This window comes from Salvelinus namaycush, chromosome 31 (assembly GCF_016432855.1).
Source record: "Salvelinus namaycush isolate Seneca chromosome 31, SaNama_1.0, whole genome shotgun sequence".
NCBI lineage: Eukaryota > Metazoa > Chordata > Actinopteri > Salmoniformes > Salmonidae > Salvelinus > Salvelinus namaycush.
The window spans coordinates 20,608-48,576 of record NC_052337.1 but is presented as its reverse complement, the minus strand read 5'-3'; the positions used below and the strand labels follow the sequence as shown (position 1 = coordinate 48,576).

The 27,969-nt window shown below is 39.2% G+C and overlaps 1 protein-coding gene across 1 annotated transcript in view; it reads left to right on the top strand.

Moving 5' to 3' along the window:
- LOC120026128 (netrin receptor DCC-like) overlaps nucleotides 1-27,969 on the top strand; it is a 177,344-nt gene that overhangs the window by 147,856 nt on the left and 1,519 nt on the right. The window contains exons 13-15 of the mRNA XM_038970949.1: nucleotides 3,260-3,367; nucleotides 10,544-10,738; nucleotides 16,513-16,545. Of these exons, the coding sequence (XP_038826877.1) occupies nucleotides 3,260-3,367; nucleotides 10,544-10,738; nucleotides 16,513-16,545 (336 nt within the window). The remainder of the gene's footprint in view (nucleotides 1-3,259; nucleotides 3,368-10,543; nucleotides 10,739-16,512; nucleotides 16,546-27,969) is intronic.

Here is a 27,969-nt window from a genome sequence, read left to right as displayed (position 1 = left end):
AGTTGAGAACACCTTTATTTAACCAGGTAGGCCAGTTGAGAACACCTTTATTTAACCAGGTAGGCTAGTTGAGAACACCTTTATTTAACCAGGTAGGCCAGTTGAGAACACCTTTATTTAACCAGGTAGGCCAGTTGAGAACACCTTTATTTAACCAGGTAGGCTAGTTGAGAACACCTTTATTTAACCAGGTAGGCCAGTTGAGAACACCTTTATTTAACCAGGTAGGCCAGTTGAGAACAAGTTCTCATTTACAACTGCGACCTGGTCAAGATAAAGCAGAGCAGTGCGACACAAACAACAACACAGAGTTACACATGGGATAAACAAACGTACAGTCAATAACACATTAGAGAAAAAGTCTATATACAGTGTGTGCAAATGAGGTAAGATAAGGGAGGTAAGGCAATAAATAGGCCATGGTGGCGAAGTAATTACAATATAGCAATTAAACACTGGAGTGATAGATGTGCAGAAGATGAATGTGCAAGTAGGGATACTGGGGTGCAAAGGAGAAAAAATAAATAAATAACAATATGGGGATGAGGTAGTTGTATGGGCTATTTACAGATGGGCTATGTACAGGTGCAGTGATCTGTGAGCTGCTCTGACAGCTGATGCTTAAAGTTAGTGAGGGAGATATGAGTCTCCAGCTTCAGTGATTTTTGCAATTCGTTCCAGTCATTGGCAGCAGAGAATTGGAAGGAAAGACGACCAAAGTAGGAATTGGCTTTGGGGGTGACCAGTGAGATATACCTGCTGGAGCGCGTGCTACGGGTGGGTGTTGCTATGGTGACCAGTGACCTGAGATAAGGCAGGGCTTTACCTAGCAAAGACTTATAGATGACCTGGAGCCAGTGGGTTTGGCGACGAATATGAAGCGAGGGCCAACCAACGAGAGTGTACAGGTCGCAGTGGTGGGTAGTATATGGGGCTTTGGTGACAAAACGGATGGCACTGTGATAGACTGCATCATATTTGCTGAGTAGAGTGTTGGAGGCTATTTTATAAATAACATCACCGAAGTCGAGGATTGGTAGGATGGTCAGTTTTACGAGGGTATGTTTGGCAGCGTGAGTGAAGGATGCTTTGTTGGCGAAATAGGAAGCCGATTCTAGATTTAATTTTGGATTGGAGATGCTAAATGTGAGTCTGGAAGGAGAGTTTACAGTCTAGCCAGACATCTAGGTATTTGTAGTTGTCCACATATTCTAAGTCAGAACCGTCCAGAGTAGTGATGCTGGACGGGCGGGCAGGTGCGGACAGCGATCGGTTGAAGATGATGCATTTAGTTTTACATGCATTTAAGAGCAGTTGGAGGCCACGGCAGGAGAGTTGTATGGCATTGAAGCTCGTCTGGAGGTTAGTTAACACAGTGTCCAAAGAAGGCCAGAAGTATACAGACAATTATGGGTATTGTCTACACACAATACCCATAATGACAAACCAAAAACAGGTTTTTAGAAGTTGTTTTACATAAAGTCCCAGTCAAACGTTTGGAAACTACTATTCAATCAAGGGTTTGGGTCCAGGGTGGCTTGCAACCAAAAAGTCAGTGTTCACAACGTGTTTACAACGTGTTTACAACGTGTTTACAACGTGTTTACAACATGTTTACAACGTGTTTACAACGTGTTCACAACGTGTTCACAACGTGTTTACAACGTGTTTACAACGTGTTTACAACGTGTTTACAACGTGTTTACAACGTGTTCACAACGTGTTTACAACGTGTTCACAACGTGTTCACAACGTGTTTACAACGTGTTCACAACGTGTTTACAACGTGTTCACAACGTGTTTACAACGTGTTTACAACGTGTTTACAACGTGTTCACAACGTGTTTACAACGTGTTTACAACGTGTTTACAACGTGTTCACAACGTGTTCACAACGTGTTTACAACGTGTTTACAACGTGTTTACAACGTGTTCACAACGTGTTTACAACGTGTTCACAACGTGTTTACAACGTGTTCACAACGTGTTCACAACGTGTTCACAACGTGTCGGAGTAAATTGCCACAGTAGATTTGCCGTGGTAAAGGAGGAAATACATTATTTCAGTTGAATGATTGTCAAATAGCTAAACTGCACTAAATCTGCTCAACGAGCAAGATTCCTATGATAACCAGCTGCTGAACATATCAGAACAGCCTTTGGTAACAAGGAGGACTAAGATAACACCGACATCATCTTGTAGGGAGAGATAATCAGGTGACCAATAATGTTTGTAACGAGAGATCTAGCACATATTGATGGTGGTAACAAGGAGGACTAAGATAACACCGACATCATCTTGTAGGGAGAGATAATCAGGTGACCAATAATGTTTGTAACGAGAGATCAGCTGTGTAGGTGAATATAGCACATATTGATGGTGGTAACAAGGAGGACTAAGATAACACCGACATCATCTTGTAGGGAGAGATAATCAGGTGACCAATAATGTTTGTAACGAGAGATCTAGCACATATTGATGGTTTAACGAGAGATCATCTGGTTGCCATCGATAGATGCAATTGGCCCGTTTTGTCTGGCCAATTAAAGGTAGACTCAGCGATATGACATAGATACAGAAGGTAAACAGCGTGGGTACATTTCTGCAACAACTAAGAGCGGTGAAGCGCGATGCTCAACTTGTCCTTTGTTTTCATGCCCTGTCTACCAGGCTGTGAGCAGGGTGATGCGAACCCGTGCACATGCGCAGGTACTGTGTGTGACTGTGTGAGAGCGAAGTCTTGCATCTCTCTCAATCTCAATATCTGTGGTGCTGCTCGTAGCAACGGCGTTTCACCGAGTCTACCTTTGAGGACCATGCAGCCTCTGCTATGGCAGTTTACTGTACTTGGAGGATCAAATTCAACCTCAGGATTAATTTAACCTCAGGATTAATTAAACCTCAGGATTAATTAAACCTCAGGATTAATTAAACCTCAGGATTAATTTAACCTCAGGATTAATTTAACCTCAGGATTAATTCAACCTCAGGATTAATTCAACCTCAGGATTAATTCAACCTCAGGATTAATTCAACCTCAGGATTAATTTAACCTCAGGATTAATTAAACCTCAGGATTAATTCAACCTCAGGATTAATTCAACCTCAGGATTAATTCAACCTCAGGATTAATTATGCCTCAAATGAGCATCAGTGTGTGATGACGTGATGACAGAATTAGGACCGATGTTGTTGGTGGTATAAACTTGACCTCTGACCCTTACTTCCTCTTTCTCTCCTACCCTGATTGGCTGACAGCTCCCAGCTCCGCCCCCAAGGACCTGACGGTCATCAGTCGTGAGGGGAGACCCAGAGCTATTCTGATTAGCTGGCAACCCCCCATGGAGACCAACGGACGGATCACGGGTAAGAACAGAAGTACTGTTACTGTCTCCATCCTGGACCCTTTATCTAGTCTATAGTACTGTCTCCATCCTGGACCCTTTATCTAGTCTATAGTACTGTTACTGTCTCCACCCTGGACCCTTTATCTAGTCTATAGTACTGTTACTGTCTCCACCCTGGACCCTTTATCTAGTCTATAGTACTGTCTCCACCCTGGACCCTTTATCTAGTCTATAGTACTGTTACTGTCTCCACCCTGGACCCTTTATCTAGTCTATAGTACTGTCTCCACCCTGGACCCTTTATCTAGTCTATAGTACTGTTACTGTCTCCACCCTGGACCCTTTATCTAGTCTATAGTACTGTCTCCACCCTGGACCCTTTATCTAGTCTATAGTACTGTCTCCACCCTGGACCCTTTATCTAGTCTATAGTACTGTTACTGTCTCCACCCTGGACCCTTTATCTAGTCTATAGTACTGTTACTGTCTCCACCCTGGACCCTTTATCTAGTCTATAGTACTGTTACTGTCTCCACCCTGGACCCTTTATCTAGTCTATAGTACTGTTACTGTCTCCACCCTGGACCCTTTATCTAGTCTATAGTACTGTTACTGTCTCCACCCTGGACACTTTATCTAGTCTATAGTACTGTCTCCACCCTGTACCCTTTATCTAGTCTATAGTACTGTCTCCACCCTGTACCCTTTATCTAGTCTATAGTACTGTTACTGTCTCCACCCTGGACCCTTTATCTAGTCTATAGTACTGTCTCCACCCTGGACCCTTTATCTAGTCTATAGTACTGTCTCCACCCTGGACCCTTTATCTAGTCTATAGTACTGTCTCCACCCTGGACCCTTTATCTAGTCTATAGTACTGTTACTGTCTCCACCCTGGACCCTTTATCTAGTCTATAGTACTGTTACTGTCTCCACCCTGGACCCTTTATCTAGTCTATAGTACTGTTACTGTCTCCACCCTGGACCCTTTATCTAGTCTATAGTACTGTTACTGTCTCCACCCTGGACCCTTTATCTAGTCTATAGTACTGTCTCCACCCTGGACCCTTTATCTAGTCTATAGTACTGTCTCCACCCTGGACCCTTTATCTAGTCTATAGTACTGTCTCCACGCTGGACCCTTTATCTAGTCTATAGTACTGTCTCCACCCTGGACCCTTTATCTAGTCTATAGTACTGTTACTGTCTCCACCCTGGACCCTTTATCTAGTCTATAGTACTCTCTCCACCCTGGACCCTTTATCTAGTCTATAGTACTGTTACTGTCTCCACCCTGGACCCTTTATCTAGTCTATAGTACTGTTACTGTCTCCACCCTGGACCCTTTATCTAGTCTATAGTACTGTTACTGTCTCCATCCTGGACCCTTTATCTAGTCTATAGTACTGTTACTGTCTCCACCCTGGACCCTTTATCTAGTCTATAGTACTGTTACTGTCTCCACCCTGGACCCTTTATCTAGTCTATAGTACTGTCTCCACCCTGGACCCTTTATCTAGTCTATAGTACTGTCTCCACCCTGGACCCTTTATCTAGTCTATAGTACTGTTACTGTCTCCACCCTGGACCCTTTATCTAGTCTATAGTACTGTTACTGTCTCCACCCTGGACCCTTTATCTAGTCTATAGTACTGTCTCCACCCTGGACCCTTTATCTAGTCTATAGTACTGTCTCCACCCTGGACCCTTTATCTAGTCTATAGTACTGTTACTGTCTCCACCCTGGACCCTTTATCTAGTCTATAGTACTGTTACTGTCTCCACCCTGGACCCTTTATCTAGTCTATAGTACTGTTACTGTCTCCACCCTGGACCCTTTATCTAGTCTATAGTACTGTCTCCACCCTGTACCCTTTATCTAGTCTATAGTACTGTCTCCACCCTGTACCCTTTATCTAGTCTATAGTACTGTTACTGTCTCCACCCTGGACCCTTTATCTAGTCTATAGTACTGTCTCCACCCTGGACCCTTTATCTAGTCTATAGTACTGTCTCCACCCTGGACCCTTTATCTAGTCTATAGTACTGTCTCCACCCTGGACCCTTTATCTAGTCTATAGTACTGTCTCCACCCTGGACCCTTTATCTAGTCTATAGTACTGTTACTGTCTCCACCCTGGACCCTTTATCTAGTCTATAGTACTGTTACTGTCTCCACCCTGGACCCTTTATCTAGTCTATAGTACTGTTACTGTCTCCACCCTGGACCCTTTATCTAGTCTATAGTACTGTTACTGTCTCCACCCTGGACCCTTTATCTAGTCTATAGTACTGTCTCCACCCTGGACCCTTTATCTAGTCTATAGTACTGTCTCCACCCTGGACCCTTTATCTAGTCTATAGTACTGTCTCCACGCTGGACCCTTTATCTAGTCTATAGTACTGTCTCCACCCTGGACCCTTTATCTAGTCTATAGTACTGTTACTGTCTCCACCCTGGACCCTTTATCTAGTCTATAGTACTCTCTCCACCCTGGACCCTTTATCTAGTCTATAGTACTGTTACTGTCTCCACCCTGGACCCTTTATCTAGTCTATAGTACTGTTACTGTCTCCACCCTGGACCCTTTATCTAGTCTATAGTACTGTTACTGTCTCCATCCTGGACCCTTTATCTAGTCTATAGTACTGTTACTGTCTCCACCCTGGACCCTTTATCTAGTCTATAGTACTGTTACTGTCTCCACCCTGGACCCTTTATCTAGTCTATAGTACTGTCTCCACCCTGGACCCTTTATCTAGTCTATAGTACTGTTACTGTCTCCACCCTGGACCCTTTATCTAGTCTATAGTACTGTTACTGTCTCCACCCTGGACCCTTTATCTAGTCTATAGTACTGTCTCCACCCTGGACCCTTTATCTAGTCTATAGTACTGTCTCCACCCTGGACCCTTTATCTAGTCTATAGTACTGTTACTGTCTCCACCCTGGACCCTTTATCTAGTCTATAGTACTGTTACTGTCTCCACCCTGGACCCTTTATCTAGTCTATAGTACTGTCTCCACCCTGGACCCTTTATCTAGTCTATAGTACTGTCTCCACCCTGGACCCTTTATCTAGTCTATAGTACTGTCTCCACGCTGGACCCTTTATCTAGTCTATAGTACTGTCTCCACCCTGGACCCTTTATCTAGTCTATAGTACTGTTACTGTCTCCACCCTGGACCCTTTATCTAGTCTATAGTACTCTCTCCACCCTGGACCCTTTATCTAGTCTATAGTACTGTTACTGTCTCCACCCTGGACCCTTTATCTAGTCTATAGTACTGTTACTGTCTCCACCCTGGACCCTTTATCTAGTCTATAGTACTGTTACTGTCTCCATCCTGGACCCTTTATCTAGTCTATAGTACTGTTACTGTCTCCACCCTGGACCCTTTATCTAGTCTATAGTACTGTTACTGTCTCCACCCTGGACCCTTTATCTAGTCTATAGTACTGTCTCCACCCTGGACCCTTTATCTAGTCTATAGTACTGTCTCCACCCTGGACCCTTTATCTAGTCTATAGTACTGTCTCCACGCTGGACCCTTTATCTAGTCTATAGTACTGTCTCCACCCTGGACCCTTTATCTAGTCTATAGTACTGTTACTGTCTCCACCCTGGACCCTTTATCTAGTCTATAGTACTCTCTCCACCCTGGACCCTTTATCTAGTCTATAGTACTGTTACTGTCTCCACCCTGGACCCTTTATCTAGTCTATAGTACTGTTACTGTCTCCACCCTGGACCCTTTATCTAGTCTATAGTACTGTTACTGTCTCCATCCTGGACCCTTTATCTAGTCTATAGTACTGTTACTGTCTCCACCCTGGACCCTTTATCTAGTCTATAGTACTGTTACTGTCTCCACCCTGGACCCTTTATCTAGTCTATAGTACTGTCTCCACCCTGGACCCTTTATCTAGTCTATAGTACTGTTACTGTCTCCACCCTGGACCCTTTATCTAGTCTATAGTACTGTTACTGTCTCCACCCTGGACCCTTTATCTAGTCTATAGTACTGTCTCCACCCTGGACCCTTTATCTAGTCTATAGTACTGTCTCCACCCTGGACCCTTTATCTAGTCTATAGTACTGTCTCCACCCTGGACCCTTTATCTAGTCTATAGTACTGTCTCCACCCTGGACCCTTTATCTAGTCTATAGTACTGTCTCCACCCTGGACCCTTTATCTAGTCTATAGTACTGTTACTGTCTCCACCCTGGACCCTTTATCTAGTCTATAGTACTGTCTCCACCCTGGACCCTTTATCTAGTCTATAGTACTGTTACTGTCTCCATCCTGGACCCTTTATCTAGTCTATAGTACTGTCTCCATCCTGGACCCTTTATCTAGTCTATAGTACTGTTACTGTCTCCACCCTGGACCCTTTATCTAGTCTATAGTACTGTTACTGTCTCCACCCTGGACCCTTTATCTAGTCTATAGTACTGTCTCCACCCTGGACCCTTTATCTAGTCTATAGTACTGTCTCCACCCTGGACCCTTTATCTAGTCTATAGTACTGTTACTGTCTCCACCCTGGACCCAAGCACTACCCTCGCATTCTCCCATTGAAGACCCATAGTCCTCCTCCCCCTCCCTTCTCCTTCTCCACCCCTCCACTCCTCCCATCCCCTCCTTTCCCTCCCTCCCTCTCTTCCTCTCCTCCCTTCCCTTCCTCTCCTCCCCTCCTCCTCCTCTTCCTCCCTTCCTCTCCCCCTCCTCCTCCCTTCCTCTCTTCCCCTCCTCCCCCTCCATTCCTCTCCTCCCCCTCTATTCCTCTCCTCCCCTCCTCTTCTTCCTCCACTCTACCCCCCTTTTCCTCCCCTATTCCCTCCTCCCCCATCCTCTCCTTCTCCTCCCCTCCTTCTCTCCTCTCCTCTCCCCTCCTCCACTCCTCTCCTCTCCTCAATGTTGTAAATCAGTCTCCAGTAATGATCCTGATGACTTCTGAAGTCAGACTACGGCCAGTAGAGTGCTCCCTGCGGACAGAGCTGTGTGTGTGTGGTTGATGGATACTGTTTCCTTGTTTCCTGCTCCCCACATTAACTATGTGGGAACACAGTCAGTCAATCTGTCCTTTGGGACACAGTCAGTCAATCTGTCCTTTGGGACACAGTCAGTCAAATACCAGGCTTCTACTGCAATCTTTAAAGAGTGGACAGAGTGGACTGAGTGGACTGAGTGGTGCAGTACACTGTTTTAAGGCTGAATGACCTGGAGGGTATCAGGTTATCTCTGCTCATCGTACTGAATGACCTTTAGGGTACCAGGTTATCTCTGCTCATCGTACTGAATGACCTGTAGGGTATCAGGTTATCTCTGCTCATCGTACTGAATGACCTTTAGGGTATCAGGTTATCTCTGCTCATCGTACTGAATGACCTTTAGGGTACCAGGTTATCTCTGCTCATCGTACTGAATGACCTGTAGGGTATCAGGTTATCTCTGCTCATCGTACTGAATGACCTTTAGGGTATCAGGTTATCTCTGCTCATCGTACTGAATGACCTTTAGGGTATCAGGTTATCTCTGCTCATCGTACTGAATGACCTTTAGGGTACCAGGTTATCTCTGCTCATCGTACTGAATGACCTGTAGGGTACCAGGTTATCTTTGCTCATCGTACTGAATGACCTGGAGGGTATCAGGTTATCTCTGCTCATCGTACTGAATGACCTTTAGGATATCAGATTATCTCTGCTCATCATACTGAATGACCTTTAGGGTACCAGGTTAGCTCTGCTCATCTTATTGAATGACCTGGAGGGTATCAGGTTATCTCTGCTCATCGTACTGAATGACCTTTAGGGTACCAGGTTATCTCTGCTCATCGTACTGAATGACCTGTAGGGTACCAGGTTATCTCTGCTCATCGTACTGAATGACCTTTAGGGTACCAGGTTATCTCTGCTCATCGTACTGAATGACCTTTAGGGTATCAGGTTATCTCTGCTCATCATACTGAATGACCTTTAGGGTATCAGGTTATCTCTGCTCATCGTACTGAATGACCTTTAAGGTATCAGGTTATCTCTGCTCATCATACTGAATGACCTTTAGGGTATCAGGTTATCTCTGCTCATCGTACTGAATGACCTTTAGGGTATCAGGTTATCTCTGCTCATCGTACTGAATGACCTTTAGGGTATCAGGTTATCTCTGCTCATCGTACTGAATGACCTTTAGGGTACCAGGTTATCTCTGCTCATCGTACTGAATGACCTTTAGGGTATCAGGTTATCTCTGCTCATCGTACTGAATGACCTTTAGGGTATCAGGTTATCTCTGCTCATCGTACTGAATGACCTTTAGGGTATCAGGTTATCTCTGCTCATCGTACTGAATGACCTGGAGGGTATCAGGTTATCTCTGCTCATCGTACTGAATGACCTTTAGGGTATCAGGTTATCTCTGCTCATCGTACTGAATGACCTTTAGGGTATCAGGTTATCTCTGCTCATCGTACTGAATGACCTTTAGGGTATCAGGTTATCTCTGCTCATCGTACTGAATGACCTTTAGGGTACCAGGTTATCTCTGCTCATCGTACTGAATGACCTTTAGGGTATCAAGTTATCTCTGCTCATCGTACTGAATGACCTTTAGGGTATCAGGTTATCTCTGCTCATCGTACTGAATGACCTGGAGGGTATCAGGTTATCTCTGCTCATCGTACTGAATGACCTTTAGGGTACCAGGTTATCTCTGCTCATCGTACTGAATGACCTTTAGGGTACCAGGTTATCTCTGCTCACCGTACTGAATGACCTTTAGGGTATCAGGTTATCTCTGCTCATCGTACTGAATGACCTTTAGGGTATCAGGTTTTCTCTGCTCATCGTACTGAATGACGTTTAGGGTATCAGGTTATCTCTGCTCATCGTACTGAATGACGTATCCTGTACTACACCCTGGATAAGAACATGCCTAATAGATGACTGGATAATGGAGTCTATTGTGTGTTACCTTTCATCTCTACCAGGCTATATGCTGTACTACACCCTGGATAAGAACATGCCTATAGATGACTGGGTTACGGTTAGGGTTAATCAGCCTTCCTCTGTGTGTTGTTTCTCTACCAGGCTATATCCTGTACTACACCCTGGATAAGAACATGCCTATAGATGACTGGGTGACAGTTAGGGTTAATCAGTCTTCCTTTGTGTGTTGTTTCTCTACCAGGCTATATCCTGTACTACACCCTGGACAAGAACATGCCTATAGATGACTGGGTAATGGAGAGTATCAGTGGAGACCGTCTGACCCACCAGGTGATGGACCTGAACCTGGACACCGTCTACTACTTCAGGATCCAGGCTAAGAATGCCAAGGGAGTGGGTCCCCTGTCAGACCCCATCCACTTCAGGACTAACAAAGGTACGGGATAACTAGCTAGCTCACATCCAGTCCTGTTAACTACCTTCTCCCCTGTCAGACCCCATCCACTTCAGGACTAACAAAGGTACGGGATAACTAGCTAGCTCACATCCAGTCCTGTTAACTACCTTCTCCCCTGTCAGACCCCATCCACTTCAGGACTAACAAAGGTACGGGATAACTAGCTAGCTCACATCCAGTCCTGTTAACTACCTTCTCCCCTGTCAGACCCCATCCACTTCAGGACTAACAAAGGTACGGGATGAGCAGTCTTTCTCACAGTTACTTTCAGCCTATCAGTTAACTACCTTCTCCCCTGTCATCCTCACATCCAGTCCTGTTAACTACCTTCTCCCCTGTCATCCTCACATCCAGTCTTGTTAACTACCTTCTCCCCTGTCATCCTCACATCCAGTCCTGTTAACTACCTTCTCCCCTGTCATCCTCACATCCAGTCCTGTTAACTACCTTCTCCCCTGTCATCCTCACATCCAGTCCTGTTAACTACCTTCTCCCCTGTCATCCTCACATCCAGTCCTGTTAACTACCTTCTCCCCTGTCATCCTCACATCCAGTCCTGTTAACTACCTTCTCCCCTCTCATCCTCACATCCAGCCCTGATTCCCAGTTGGAAGAGTCTCTCTGTTTATTTCCTCTTGATTCTGGCCATCCTCCAACCAGGATGTATTTATGGTCCCATCCACACCTGTTATTCCCAGCTAGCCTCTGACATGATTTCCTTCCACCCAGCATGTTTTGCATGTAAATAAAGAATCAATAATATTGGCCACCCTTGGTACTTTGGTGTGTAGGCTTGCGGTGTAGTTTACAGTGCCTTCAGAACCTATTCATAGTATTTATAATGAACCAATTCCACATTTTGTTGTGTTACGACCTGATTTCAAAATGGATGTAATAAAATATGTTTTCACCCGTCTACACAATACCCGATAATGACAAAGTGAAAACATGATTTTAGAAATGTTTGCAAATGTTTTGAAAATTAAATACAGAAAATATCTAATTTTATATAAGTATTCATCAGCCCTGAGTTGATACTTTGTAGAAGCATCTTTGTCAGCGATTACAGCTGTGAGTCTTTCAGGGTAAGTCTCTAAGAGATTTTCACTCCTGGATTGCGCAACATTTGCCCATTATAATCTGGTTGTTGATCATTTCTAGACAACCATATTCAGGTCTTACCATAGATTTTCAAGTGGATTTCAGTCAAAACTGTAACTCAGCCACTCAGGGACAATCACTGTCTTCTTGGTAAGCAACTCCAGTGTAGATTTGAACTTGTGTTTTAGGTTATTTTCCTGCTGAAAGGTGAATTTGTCTCCCAGTGTCTGCTGGAAAGCAGACTGAACCAGGTTTTCCTCTAGGATTTTGCCTGTGCTTAGCTCCATTCAGTTTCTTTCTTATCCTGAAAAACGACCCAGTCCTTAACGACAAAAAGCATACCCATAACATGATGCAGCCACCACTATGCTTGAAAATATAGAGAGTGATTCTCAGTAATGTGTTGTAATGGATTTGCCCCAAACATAACACTTTGTATTCAGGACAAAAAGTGAATTGTTTTGCCACATTTGTTGCAGTATTACTTTAGTGCCTTGTTGCAAACGGGATGCATGTTTTGGAATATTTGTATTCTGTACAGGCTTCCTTCTTTTCACTCTGTCAATTAGGTTAGTCTTGTGGAGTAACTACAATGTTGTTGATCCATCCTCAGTTTTCTCCCATCACAGCCATTAAACTCTGTAACTGTTTTAAAGTCACCATTGGCCTCATGGTGAAATCCCTGAGCGGTTCCATTCCTCTCCAGCAACTGAGTTAGGAAGGACACCCCTACCTTTGTAATAACTGGGTGTATTCATACACCGTCCAAAGTGTAATTGATAACTTCACCATGCTCAAATGGATATTCAATGTCTGCTTTTGTATTTTTTAAATCTACCAATAGGTGCCCTTCTTTGCGAGGCATTGGAAAACCTCCCTGGTCTTTGTGGTTGAATCTGTGTTGGAAATTCACTGCTCGACTGAGGGACCTTACAGATAATTGTATGTGTGGGGTTACAGAGATGAGGTAGTCATAAAAAAAATTATGTTAAACACTATTATTGCATGCAACTTATTGTGTGACTTGTTAAGCAAAGTTTTACTCCTGAACTTATTTAGGCTTGACATAACAAATGGGGTTAAATAATTATTGACTCAAGACATTTCAGCTTTTAATTCCACTTTGATGTTATGGGGTATTCTGTGTAGGCTAATGACAATAAAATCTACATTTAATCCATTTTAAATTCAGGCTGTAACACAACAAAATGTGGAAAATGTCAAGGAGTGTGAATAATTTCTGAAGTTAGATCCAGTTGCGTTAGCACACTGTTTGTCTTCATCACTGTAGGTCAATGGAAACGTGCTAACGCTGTGCTAATGCTACTTCATCACTGTAGGTCAATGGAAACGAGCTAACGCTATGCTAATGCTACTTCATCACTGTAGGTCAATGGAAACGAGCTAACGCTGTGCTCAAGCTACTTCATCACTGTCGGACAATGGAAATGTACTAACGCTACTTCATCACTGTAGGTTAAGGGAAACGAGCTAACGCTGTGCTATTGCTACTTCATCACTGTAGGTTAAGGGAAATGAGCTAACGCTGTGCTATTGCTACTTCATCACTGTAGGTTAAGGGAAAAGAGCTAACGCTGTGCTATTGCTACTTCATCACTGTAGGTTAAGGGAAACGTGCTAACGCTGTGCTAATGCTACTTCATTAACTGTAGGTTAAGGGAAACGAGCTAACGCTAAGTAGCGTCTCCCCCGCTAATCTAGTCATGCAGGAGAAAATTATTTATTGTGCTGTTTAGCATCTGTTGCACACAGTGAACAGTGAACGGGGACGTCCCAAGTGGATCCTCTGGGGCTAGTTTAACAGCATATCATGGGCCAGTGTTCATAAAGCATATCAGAGCGCTGACCTAGGATCCGTTTTGCCTTTATACATATATGATTATGAATAGACAATGGGGATCTGATCCTAGATCAGCGCTCCTATTTTTATAACGCTTTAAGAATACGGTCTCTAGTTAAATACTGCTAATCAAGCTCAGATATCTGTGTCACGATCGTCTTGAGGACAATGAGTGGACCAAGGCGCAGCGTGTGAAAAATACATCTTCTTTTATTGGAAGACGAAAATGAACGAAAACAAAACAACAAACGTGAAGCTATAAAAGACTAAGTGCTAACATGCAACATAGACATAGACAACTACCCACAAAAGCCTACTGCCTATGGCTGCCTTAAATATGGCTCCCAATCAGAGACAATGAATGACAGCTGTCTCTGATTGAGAACCATTCAGGCAACCATAGACATACCTAGACACCTACACTCAAATACAAACCCATCTACTCTACCTAAACCCCCTATACCATACAACCACCCAAGACGAGACAAAAACACACAAACATCCCCCCTGTCACACCCTGACCTAACCAAACTATTACAGAAAACAAAGATAACAAAAGCCAGGGTGTGACAATCTGATCTATTAAGATACTGTCTGTCTGCTTACATGGCAATGAACATTTACAGTAAATGATAGAGAACCTCTGTTACAAGTTTTCAATATGAATCATTGTTATTATGTCTTACTGTAGTTGAGCTGTCAGAAAAAAATGTTTAAAAAAAATTGCTCGTCTGCATTTATACATGTCATTCTCCTCAGTTCACTTCTGTGGGTGTTTCAGTGCTTTGAGCCGTTTGGATCCTATTGAGGGAGCACATGAAGGGAAAAAGAGATTTTAGAGTGTCGATCAAATTGAATAAAATAAGAGACAAGAGACAACAAAAAATACTATTTATTACACACTATTCATATACACATGTTGTTATATACAATACAGTTACATAACATTTTTAGATAGAAGAGAGGCACTGTGAGACAAGATGTTATGTATCTGTTTTTTGAAAGTAAACCTGCTTTTTGTTGCCTGAGTAACTCTGGTGGCATTCCACCATGACACGGCTCTATACATAACTAAGCGACGCATTACATCTGTTTTTTGGGGGGTTTGGCTACAGTGAAGAAACCCATCTGGTGCTGTATGTCTGTTGGAAGCGTATGCAAATAGACACACAAATGTTTCATAGAAAGACTGGAAGACAAAGTAATCCGTTTTCTCCTCAACCCTCGACCGTAAAAGACATTGATGCATGTTGTAGATGTTAGTTCTGGGCGGCAGGTTGTTGGATCGAATCCCCGAGCCGACAAGGTAAAACATCTGTCGTTCTGCAACTGAACAAGGCAGTTAACCCACTGTTCCCCGGTAGGCCGTCATTGTAAATAAGAATTTGTTCTTAACTGACTTGCCTAGGTAAATAAAGGGTAAAAAAAAAATTTAAAGGGCAAGGCGTGTTGCTCTGTTTTGAGCCAGCTGCAGGTTTTCTATGTCTTTCTTTGCTGTACCTGACCATATTACCAGGAAGTAATCAAGATGGGACAAGACCAGATCCTGAACAGCTAGTACAGGGGATCTTTGTGTCAAAATCGCAGATATATTTACACATTTTTACAACAGACATACCTCTCCCCCATCTTCACAACAACTTTGTCAATATGACTCGACCATGATAACTGACCATCCAATGTTGCTGCTAGGAGTTCAGCTTCTCCAACGTGTTCAACTTGTAGACCCTTTATGTACAACTCCAGTTGAGGTTAAAGTCTAAGATAATGTTTTGAACCTAAAACCTTTGGTTTTTAGATGTATATTTAAGACCAGTTTACTGTTAATTACTCATTCTGACAATGACTGTAACTAAGAGTTTCAGTGAGCTCACTGGCTGTAGGTGCCGATGTGTAGAGTGTACAATCATCAGCTTGCAAAGTGATGTTAGCTTCTCGTAAGACAAGTGGCGTATCAAAATAGAGAAGAGTAACGGCCCAAGGGAGCTGCCTTGAGGGACACCGCACTGTACATATCTGATGTTAGAGAAGCTTCCATTAAAGAATAATCTGATTTCTACTGGATAATTAACTCTCCAACCATGTGATGGCAGGTGATGTGAAGCCATATCAAGTGAGTTTCTTCAATAACAATTTCGGATCAATAATATCAAAGGCTGCACTGAAATTTAACAATACAGCTCCAACTATCATCTTGTTATTAATTTCCTTCAGCCAATCATCAGTCATCTGTGTCAGTGCGGTACAAGTTGAGTGCCCGTCCGTATATGCATGTTGAAAGGCAGTAGTTAACTTGTTCTTTAAAAAAAAATTGCATCGTATTTGCAACAAACGTTCCTTTAGGCTTCGGTTAAAGACATTGCAAATCGGGGTGGATGATAGTCTGGTACCATTCTCAATAGTTTTCCATCTAGGTTGTCTATACCAGGTGGTGTATCATTATTGATGGATAGAAAATGTTTTTCCACCTCTCTTCCCCACAAACTTGACCACATTTTGTGAGCATCACACACCCCATCTCTCGGGCTCTGTCCTTTTCTCTCTCGCTCTCGCTCTCGCTCTCGCTCTCGCTCTCGCTCTCTCTCGCTCTCTCTCTCTCTCCACCCCATGGCAATCTTCACCACTAAATTATTTATCTCTCTTTCTCTCTCTCCCTCTCCCCCCCTCTTTCTCTATCCTCCCTCTTTTTCTCTCCCCCATCTTTCTTTCCCCCTCTCTCTCTCTCTTTCTCTATCCCGCTCTCTTTCTCTCTCCCTCCCTCCCTCTATTCCTCTCTCCCTCTCTCTTTCAGTGGAACATCCAGACAAGATGGCCAACGATCAAGGTAAGAAGCCACACACAAACACAGATCCACACAAACACAGACCCACGAAGACTGTCACATGAATGATTCTGCCATTTGTAACCATTAACATCTCCATAATTGCACTGCATTCCTATGGGGACAGAAATACCAGAAGTGTTATAATTGCACTGCTTTCATATGGGGACAGATAGACTAGAACTGTTTATCCGTACTCCCTCTGACATCACTTCTAGCAGGTGAAGGGTACTAAGGCCTAGTTATCTTCAGGGAACAGGGAATGAAGGCCAATTAGCTGGCTGTTTTAATAAAGAATTACCACCCTGAAAAAAAAAGGAAATTCAAATCTCTTTTTTTCCCCTCTTTCTCTCGCCCCTCTCAAATTAAAACATGAAAACAGACGTGCCTTCTCTCACCGCTGATAATTCCCCGTTAGAAAATCTCAATTGGAAATGTGTTTCTAATTCAACCCTTGGAGTGGTAAATTGTCTTAGTAGAGAAAGGTGGTAGGGGGTTGAGAGGTGCGGAGGCACCTTTTGCTATTTTTAAAGATAATAGCGGGTGTTGAATGTCAGAGGCCTGCAGTCATTTCACTCTGTGCATGCCAAATGGTACCCTAAAAAAAATGTTTTGAGGTGCACTACTTCCGATTAGACCCCCTATGGGCCTTGGTCTAAAGTAGTGCACTACCCCTATGGGCCCTAGTCTAAAGTAGTGCACTACCCCTATGGGCTCTGTTCTAAAGTAGTGCACTACATAGGGAATAGGGTGCTATTTTGGAACGTAACCACTGGCCATGGCCTAATACCCATACGTGTGTCCTAAATAGTAGGCCGTTTGAGTATGTGGAAAAATAAAATAAAAGTTTAATATTGTAATATACATTCTATACATAGGCCATAAATAGTATGTAACGTTTCTTAAATCGAGTAAACTTTTTTTAAATGCCCGGATGTCCTACTCATTTCGGCGTCGACAACAGTTGATCAAATTAGACATGGGGGGGGGATGTGCTACGAATGGCGGGACACCAATCAGAGTATAGTTGAAATGCCAGGATGTCCTACTCATCTCAGATCTTCATCTGAGTGGAATTCGATAAACACTTTCCCACAATGCATTGGAAGAAGTGGGCTGCTAGTGATGGGCTCTAGTTCTGTTCAAGGAACCAAGAACACAACTAGGCTACTTAATTGAGAAGATGCCCGAAGCTTCTGAAGGTGGGGTTCAAAAGTAGGTTAACTAGTGTTTTGTTTTCCTTATTAAAACGACCACAGTATTGCATGGTAAGGCTCCATCTTGGAAAACAGAAGTATTTTCTATTTGATTTTTTTTTGCGAAAGTGGATTTCTCTTTTCTCATTGAAAAGTGTTATATTGTTATATTGACCTTCCTCAGAGCTTTTGAAAACTAAATAGTCAACTATTTTGGGGGGGGGATTTCTGAATTTTTTTGTCGGCAGCGGGGATTTGGGATGTGGCTGGCTGTTTTATTGATGTCATGTTTATCAAACCATTTGATTTGAATGGATTGGTTTAGTATTGTAAGCTAGGCAACCTATTTCATGATTTAATTTATGGATGAAGCCTTTAGCAGTCAGTCTGATCTCCGTTCCCAACGATCAGTGATTTGGTTTATAATGTTGCTGTCCAGCGGTTCTGAGTCTGCGTTGCGTCCGACCGTCCACTTTTTCTTCTATGCAATGTCCTTTTGATTTGATCACTTGAAAAGTGTTGGTGTGTGTACTAGGCTATTTTATTTTATTTATTTATATATGTTACATCACTTTGGTTTCACTAATACATATGGTAAAAAAGGAACCAAATGATCTGTTTCTGTCTTCAGTCCTTTTTAAATAGGATAGATGGACTATATGGTCTACAGTATAGGTGGAATGTGATAGTCTGCCTATAACCAGCCTGAGGAGGTCTATAACCAGCCTGAGTAGGCCTATAACCAGCCTGAGGAGGTCTATAACTCCATTAGGTTGAATGTGATAGTCTGTCTATAACCAGCCTGAGGAGGTCTATAACTCCATTAGGTTGAATGTGATAGTCTGTCTATAACCAGCCTGAGGAGGTCTATAACTCCATTAGGTTGAATGTGATAGTCTGTCTATAACCAGCTTGAGGAGGTCTATAACCAGCCTGAGGAGGCCTATAACTCCATTAGGTTGAATGTGATTGTCTGTCTATAACCAGCCTGAGGAGGTCTATAACTCCATTAGGTTGAATGTGATTGTCTATAACCAGCCTGAGGAGGTCTATAACTCCATTAGGTTGAATGTGATAGTCTGTCTATAACCAGCCTGAGGAGGTCTATAACCAGCCTGAGGAGGTCTATAACCATCCTGAGTAGGCCTATAACCAGCCTGAGGAGGTCTAAAACTACATTAGGTTGAATGTGATAGTCTGTCTATAACCAGCCTGAGGAGGTCTATAACCATCCTGAGTAGGCCTATAACCAGCCTGAGGAGGTCTAAAACTACATTAGGTTGAATGTGATAGTCTGTCTATAACCAGCCTGTCTATAACTCCATTAGGTTGAATGTGATAGTCTGTCTATAACCAGCCTGAGGAGGCCTATAACTCTGTATGATAGGTGTATGATAGGTGCAGTGTAATGTGTTGTTTTACAGGGGCAGTCATAGTAGTATGATAGGTGTTGTTTTACAGGGTCAGTCATAGTAGTATGATAGGTGCAGTGTAATGTGTTGTTGTACAGGGTCAGTCATAGTAGTATGATAGGTGGTGTTTTACAGGGTCAGTCATAGTAGTATGATAGGTGTAGTGTAATGTGTTGTTGTACAGGGTCAGTCATAGTAGTATGATAGGTGGTGTTATACAGGGTCAGTCATAGTAGTATGATAGGTGTTGTTTTACAGGGTCAGCCATAGTAGTATGATAGGTGTTGTTTTACAGGATCAGTCATAGTAGTATGATAGGTGTTGTTTTACAGGGTCAGTCATAGTAGTATGATAGGTGTTGTTTTACAGGGTCAGTCATAGTAGTATGATAGGTGTTGTTTTACAGGGTCAGTCATAGTAGTATGATAGGTGTTGTTTTACAGGGTCAGTCATAGTAGTATGATAGGTGTTGTTTTACAGGGTCAGCCATAGTAGTATGATAGGTGTTGTTTTACAGGGTCAGCCATAGTAGTCTGATAGGTGTTGTTTTACAGGGTCAGTCATAGTAGTATGATAGGTGTTGTTTTACAGGGTCAGTCATAGTAGTATGATAGGTGTTGTTTTACAGGGTCAGTCATAGTAGTATGATAGGTGTTGTTGTACAGGGTCAGTCATAGTAGTATGATAGGTGTTGTTTTACAGGGTCAGTCATAGTAGTATGATAGGTGTTGTTATACAGGGTCAGTCATAGTAGTATGATAGGTGTTGTTATACAGGGTCAGTCATAGTAGTATGATAGGTGTTGTTGTACAGGGTCAGTCATAGTAGTATGATAGGTGTTGTTTTACAGGGTCAGTCATAGTAGTATGATAGGTGTTGTTTTACAGGGTCAGTCATAGTAGTATGATAGGTGTTGTTTTACAGGGTCAGTCATAGTAGTATGATAGGTGTTGTTTTACAGGGTCAGTCATAGTAGTATGATAGGTGTTGTTTTACAGGGTCAGTCATAGTAGTATGATAGGTGTTGTTTTACAGGGTCAGTCATAGTAGTATGATAGGTGTTGTTTTACAGGGTCAGTCATAGTAGTATGATAGGTGTTGTTTTACAGGGTCAGTCATAGTAGTATGATAGGTACAGTGTAATGTGTTGTTTTACAGGGTCAGTCATAGTAGTATGATAGGTGCAGTGTAATGTGTTGTTTTACAGGGTCAGTCATAGCAGTATGATAGGTGTTGTTTTACAGGGTCAGTCATAGTAGTATGATAGGTGTTGTTTTACAGGGTCAGTCATAGTAGTATGATAGGTGCAGTGAAATGTGTTGTTTTACAGGGTCAGTCATAGTAGTATGATAGGTGCAGTGTAATGTGTTGTTTTACAGGGTCAGCCATAGTAGTATGATAGGTGGTGTTATACAGGGTCAGTCATAGTAGTATGATAGGTGTTGTTTTACAGGGTCAGCCGTAGTAGTATGGTAGGTGGTGTTATACAGGGTCAGTCATAGTAGTATGATAGGTGTTGTTGTACAGGGTCAGTCATAGTAGTATGATAGGTGTTGTTTTACAGGGTCAGTCATAGTAGTATGATAGGTGTTGTTTTACAGGGTCAGTCATAGTAGTATGATAGGTGTTGTTTTACAGGGTCAGTCATAGTAGTATGATAGGTGTTGTTTTACAGGGTCAGTCATAGTAGTATGATAGGTGTTGTTTTACAGGGTCAGTCATAGTAGTATGATAGGTGTTGTTTTACAGGGTCAGTCATAGTAGTATGATAGGTGTTGTTTTACAGGGTCAGTCATAGTAGTATGATAGGTGCAGTGTAATGTGTTGTTTTACAGGGTCAGTCATAGTAGTATGATAGGTGGTGTTATACAGGGTCAGTCATAGTAGTATGATAGGTGTTGTTTTACAGGGTCAGTCATAGTAGTATGATAGGTGTTGTTTTACAGGGTCAGTCATAGTAGTATGATAGGTGTTGTTTTACAGGGTCAGTCATAGTAGTATGATAGGTGTTGTTTTACAGGGTCAGTCATAGTAGTATGATAGGTGTTGTTTTACAGGGTCAGTCATAGTAGTATGATAGGTGTTGTTTTACAGGGTCAGTCATAGTAGTATGATAGGTGTTGTTTTACAGGGTCAGTCATAGTAGTATGATAGGTGTTGTTTTACAGGGTCAGTCATAGTAGTATGATAGGTGTTGTTTTACAGGGTCAGTCATAGTAGTATGATAGGTGTTGTTTTACAGGGTCAGTCATAGTAGTATGATAGGTGTTGTTTTACAGGGTCAGTCATAGTAGTATGATAGGTGCAGTGTAATGTGTTGTTTTACAGGGTCAGTCATAGTAGTATGATAGGTGTTGTTATACAGGGTCAGTCATAGTAGTATGATAGGTGTTGTTTAACAGGGTCAGCCATATTAGTATGATAGGTGTTGTTTTACAGGGTCAGTCATATTAGTATGATAGGTGTTGTTTTACAGGGTCAGCCATAGTAGTATGATAGGTGTTGTTTAACAGGGTCAGTCATAGTAGTATGGTAGGTGTTGTTTTACAGAGTCAGCCATAGTAGTATGATAGGTGCAGTGTAATGTGTTGTTTTACAGGGTCAGCCATAGTAGTATGATAGGTGTTGTTATACAGGGTCAGTCATATTAGTATGATAGGTGTTGTTTTACAGGGTCAGCCATAGTAGTATGATAGGTGTTGTTTAACAGGGTCAGCCATAGTAGTATGGTAGGTGTTGTTTTACAGAGTCAGCCATAGTAGTATGGTAGGTGTTGTTGTACAGGGTCAGCCATAGTAGTATGATAGGTGTTGTTGTACAGGGTCAGTCATAGTAGTATGATAGGTGTTGTTGTACAGGGTCAGTCATAGTAGTATGATAGGTGTTGTTTTACAGGGTCAGTCTTAGTAGTATGATAGGTGCAGTGTAATGTGTTGTTTTACAGGGTCAGTCATAGTAGTATGATAGGTGTTGTTTTACAGGGTCAGCCATAGTAGTATGATAGGTGCAGTGTAATGTGTTGTTTTACAGGGTCAGTCATAGTAGTATGATAGGTGTTGTTTTACAGGGTCAGTCATAGTAGTATGATAGGTGTTGTTTTACAGGGTCAGCCATAGTAGTATGATAGGTGTTGTTTTACAGGGTCAGTCATAGTAGTATGATAGGTGCAGTGTAATGTGTTGTTTTACAGTGTCAGTCATAGTAGTATGATAGGTGTTGTTTTACAGGGTCAGTCATAGTAGTATGATAGGTGTTGTTTTACAGGGTCAGTCATAGTAGTATGATAGGTGCAGTGTAATGTGTTGTTTTACAGGGTCAGTCATAGTAGTATGATAGGTGTTGTTTTACAGGGTCAGTCATAGTAGTATGATAGGTGCAGTGTAATGTGTTGTTTTACAGGGTCAGTCATAGTAGTATGATAGGTGTTGTTTTACAGGGTCAGCCATTGTAATACAGCATCCCTGAAGCAATTCTCTCTCTCACACGTGGACACAGACACGCACGCACAACGGGCTCTCACACTTGCCTGGTTACCCAGACTCCTTGCTCCGGCCATAATACTAGTAGTTGATAATATCTATTGTTGATATATCTAGTTGTAATACTAGTTGTTGATAATATCTAGTTGATAATATCTAGTTGTTGATAATATCTAGTTGTTGATAATATCTAGTGTTATATATCTAGTGTTATAATATCTAGTTGTTGATAATATCTAGTTTTTGATAATATCTAGTTTTATTGTTGATAATATCTAGTTGTTGATAATATCTAGTATGTTGATAATATCTATTGTTGATAATATAGTGATAATTCTAAGTAGTTGATAATATGTGTCTAGTTGATAATATCTAGTTGATAATATCTAGTTGTTGATACTATCTAGTATATGATAATATCTAGTTGTTGATAATATCTAGTTTGTTGATAATATCTAGTTGGTTGATAATATCTAGTTGTGTATATTAGTGTTGATAATCCTAGTTGTTGAAAGATCTAGTTGTTGATAATATCTATTGTGATAATATTAGTTGTTGATATATCTATTTATTGATAATATCTAGTTGTTGATAATATCTAGTTGTTGATAATTATCTAGTTGTTGATAATATCTAGTTTGTTGATAATATCTAGTTGTTTTATTTGATAATATTAGTAGTTGATAATATCTATTGTTGATAATATCTAGTTGTTGATAATATCTAGTATGTTGATAATATCTATTGTTGATAATATCTAGTAGTTGATAATATCTAGTTTTGATATATCTAGTTGTTGATAAATCTGGTATTGAATATTCTAGTTGTTGATAATATCTAGTAGTTGATAATATCTAGTTGTTGATAATATCTATTTTGTTGATAATATCTAGTTGTTGATAATCTAGTATTTTATAATTCTAGTTGTTTGATATTCTATTTGATATATCTAGTTGATAATATCTAGTTGATAATATCTAGTTGATAATATCTAGTTGATAATATCTAGTTGATAATATCTAGTTGATAATATCTAGTATATTCTAATTCTAGTAGTTAATATCTAGTTGATATATATCTAGTTTTGATAATATCTAGTTGTAATATCTTAGTTGATAATATCTAGTTGATAATATCTAGTTGATATAATCTAGTTTGATAATATCTAGTATGTATGATAATATCTAGTTAGTTGATAATATCTAGTTTGATAATATCTGGGAGTTGATAATATCTAGTTGATAATATCTAGTTGATAATATCTCTAGTTGATAATATCTAGTTGATAATATCTAGTTGATAATATCTAGTTTGATATATCTAGTTGATAATATCTAGTTGATTATCTAGTTTGATAATATCTAGTTGATATTCTATTGATATATCTAGTTGATAATATCTAGTGTGATATATCTAGTTGTTGATAATATCTAGTTGATAATATCTAGTTGATAATATCTATGTTGATAATATCTAGTTTTGATAATATCTAGTTTGTAAATAATCTAGTTGTTGATAATATCTAGTTGTTGATAATATCTAGTTGATAATATCTAGTTGATAATATCTAGTTGATAATATCTAGTTGATAATATCTAGTTGTTGATAATATCTAGTTGTTGATAATATCTAGTTGTTGATAATATCTAGTTGTTGATAATATCTAGTTGTTGATAATATCTAGTTGATAATATCTAGTTGATAATATCTAGTTGATAATATCTAGTTGTTGATAATATCTAGTTGATAATATCTAGTTGTTGATAATATCTAGTTGATAATATCTAGTTGTTGATAATATCTAGTAGTTGATAATATCTAGTTGATAATATCTAGTTGATAATATCTAGTTGTTGATAATATCTAGTAGTTGATAATATCTAGTAGTTGATAATATCTAGTTGTTGATAATATCTAGTTGATAATATCTAGTTGATAATATCTAGTTGATAATATCTAGTTGATAATATCTAGTTGATAATATCTAGTTGTTGATAATATCTAGTTGATAATATCTAGTTGATAATATCTAGTAGTTGATAATATCTAGTAGTTGATAATATCTAGTAGTTGATAATATCTAGTTGATAATATCTAGTAGATGATAATATCTAGTTGATAATATCTAGTTGATAATATCTAGTTGATAATATCTAGTTGTTGATAATATCTAGTTGTTGATAATATCTAGTTGATAATATCTAGTTGTTGATAATATCTAGTTGTTGATAATATCTAGTTGATAATATCTAGTAGTTGATAATATCTAGTTGTTGATAATATCTAGTTGATAATATCTAGTTGTTGATAATATCTAGTAGTTGATAATATCTAGTTGTTGATAATATCTAGTTGTTGATAATATCTAGTTGATAATATCTAGTTGTTGATAATATCTAGTTGATAATATCTAGTTGTTGATAATATCTAGTTGTTGATAATATCTAGTTGATAATATCTAGTTGTTGATAATATCTAGTTGTTGATAATATCTAGTTGTTGATAAGCTGTGTTATAATATCTAGTTGATATATCTGAGTATATCTATGATTGATCTAGTTGATAATATCTAGTTGTTGATAATATCTAGTTGTTGATAATATCTAGTTGTTGATAATATCTAGTTGTTGATAATATCTAGTTGTTGATAATATCTAGTTGTTGATAATATCTAGTAGTTGATAATATCTAGTTGTTGATAATATCTAGTTGTTGATAATATCTAGTAGTTGATAATATCTAGTTGTTGATAATATCTAGTTGTTGATAATATCTAGTTGTTGATAATATCTAGTTGATAATATCTAGTTGTTGATAATATCTAGTTGATAATATCTAGTTGATAATATCTAGTTGATAATATCTAGTTGATAATATCTAGTAGTTGATAATATCTAGTAGTTGATAATATCTAGTTGATAATATCTAGTAGTTGATAATATCTAGTTGATAATATCTAGTTGTTGATATTATCTAGTTGATAATATCTAGTTGTTGATAATATCTAGTTGATAATCTAGTAGTTGATATATCAGTTGATAATATCTAGTGTTGATAATTCTATTGTTGATAATATCTAGTTGTTGATAATATCTAGTTGATAATATCTAGTTGTTGATAAACTAGTTTTATAATATCTATTGTTGAATTCTAGTTGATAATATCTAGTTGTTGATAATATCTAGTTGTTGATAATATCTAGTTTGATAATATCTAGTTGTTTATATCTAGTAGTTGATAATATCTAGTTGATAATATCTAGTTGTTGATAATATCTAGTTGATAATATCTAGTTGATAATATCTAGTTGTTGATAATATCTAGTTGATAATATCTAGTTGATAATATCTAGTTGATAATATCTAGTTGTTGATAATATCTAGTTGTTGATAATATCTAGTTGTTGATAATATCTAGTTGATAATATCTAGTTGATAATATCTAGTTGTTGATAATATCTAGTTGATAATATCTAGTTGATAATATCTAGTTGTTGATAATATCTAGTTGATAATATCTAGTTGTTGATAATATCTAGTTGATAATATCTAGTTGATAATATCTATGTTGATAATATCTAGTTGTTGATAATATCTAGTTGTTGATAATATCTAGTTTTTGATAATATCTAGTTGTTGATATTCTATTTGTTGATATCTCTAGTTGTTGATAATATCTATTGTTGATAATATCTAGTTGTTAATCTAGTTTGATAATATCTAGTTATAATATCTAGTTGATAATATCTAGTTGATAATATCTAGTTTGATAATATCTAGTTGATAATTTAGTTGATAATATCTAGTTGATAAGTTGTTGATAATATCTAGTAGTTGATAATATCTAGTTGATAATATCTAGTTGATAATATCTAGTTGATAATATCTAGTTGATAATATCTAGTTGTTGATAATATCTAGTTGATAATATCTAGTTGATAATATCTAGTTGATAATATCTAGTTGATAATATCTAGTTGTTGATAATATCTAGTTGATAATATCTAGTTGATAATATCTAGTTGATAATATCTAGTTGATAATATCTAGTTGATAATATCTAGTAGTTGATAATATCTAGTTGTATATCTAGTTGATAATATCTAGTTGATAATATCTAGTTGTTGATAATATCTAGTTGTTGATAATATCTAGTTGATAATATCTAGTAGTTGATAATATCTAGTAGTTGATAATATCTAGTTGTTGATAATATCTAGTTGATAATATCTAGTTGATAATATCTAGTTGTTGATAATATCTAGTTGATAATATCTAGTTGTTGATAATATCTAGTTGATAATATCTAGTTGTTGATAATATCTAGTTGATAATATCTAGTTGTTGATAATATCTAGTTGATAATATCTAGTTGTTGATAATTGCTAGTTCTGGATGTTGATATCATATCGTGTGAAGGACCGCCCAGGTAGCACATTTAGTTCCTTGGTAGTTGTGGTAACGTAAGTTTTTTTCCTCCATTGGTTCTGGGAACGAAGCCTTAAGTTTCCTGACCGGTTAAACTGAACGTTTTTAAACGTTTTTAAACGTTTTTAAACTGAACGTTTTTAAACGTTCTGAGAACGGAAGTGAACATTTCTCCTGTTCTGGGAACATACATGTTTACGTTGCAGGGAGGTTCTGAGAACGTTTTAGGTTATTTTGAGTTTTTTTCCTTGAATTGAACGTCTCAATAAATTCTTATAATACTGCTAACTGAGTTTGGGTTAACAGTTTGGAGGTTTTTGAATATCTTTCTTTAAACTTTAACTGAACATTTTAATAAGACTGCTAGTTTTTATAGCTTCCAGTTTAATTCACCGAGAGTCAGCACCGCGACACGAAATCAGTTTCTCTTTATTAGACTATTATCCCTGTTTCCCACAATTCAACACAATCACAATAGTTTTGTTTATTTATATATATTATATATATATATTATATATATATATATATATATATATATATGAAGCATATTTTAACACAGGCTTAACACCTAACAAACACGTTGTACTTTAAAAAAGATACTTTTAACATAGGCCAGGCCCTGTTGTTACCTCATATCCCAGCGATAATGACTTGCATTTCCCCTGAGAAGAAACACTTCAATTTGCTCAACTTGCCATTGGCTCAATCATTGGCTCGTCTTACCCCAAGGCAAACATTTTGACCATATTGATGGGAGACTGTTACAGAGGAGTGTAAATACTTTTTTTTTTTTTAGGCTGGATCATGTTGTATTGTATTGTTGTATGTTTTAGTCCTGTAAATGTATTGATTGTTGCTGCCTTCTTGGCCAGGTCTCCCTTGAAAAAGAGACTCTGGGTTTTAATGAGATTTT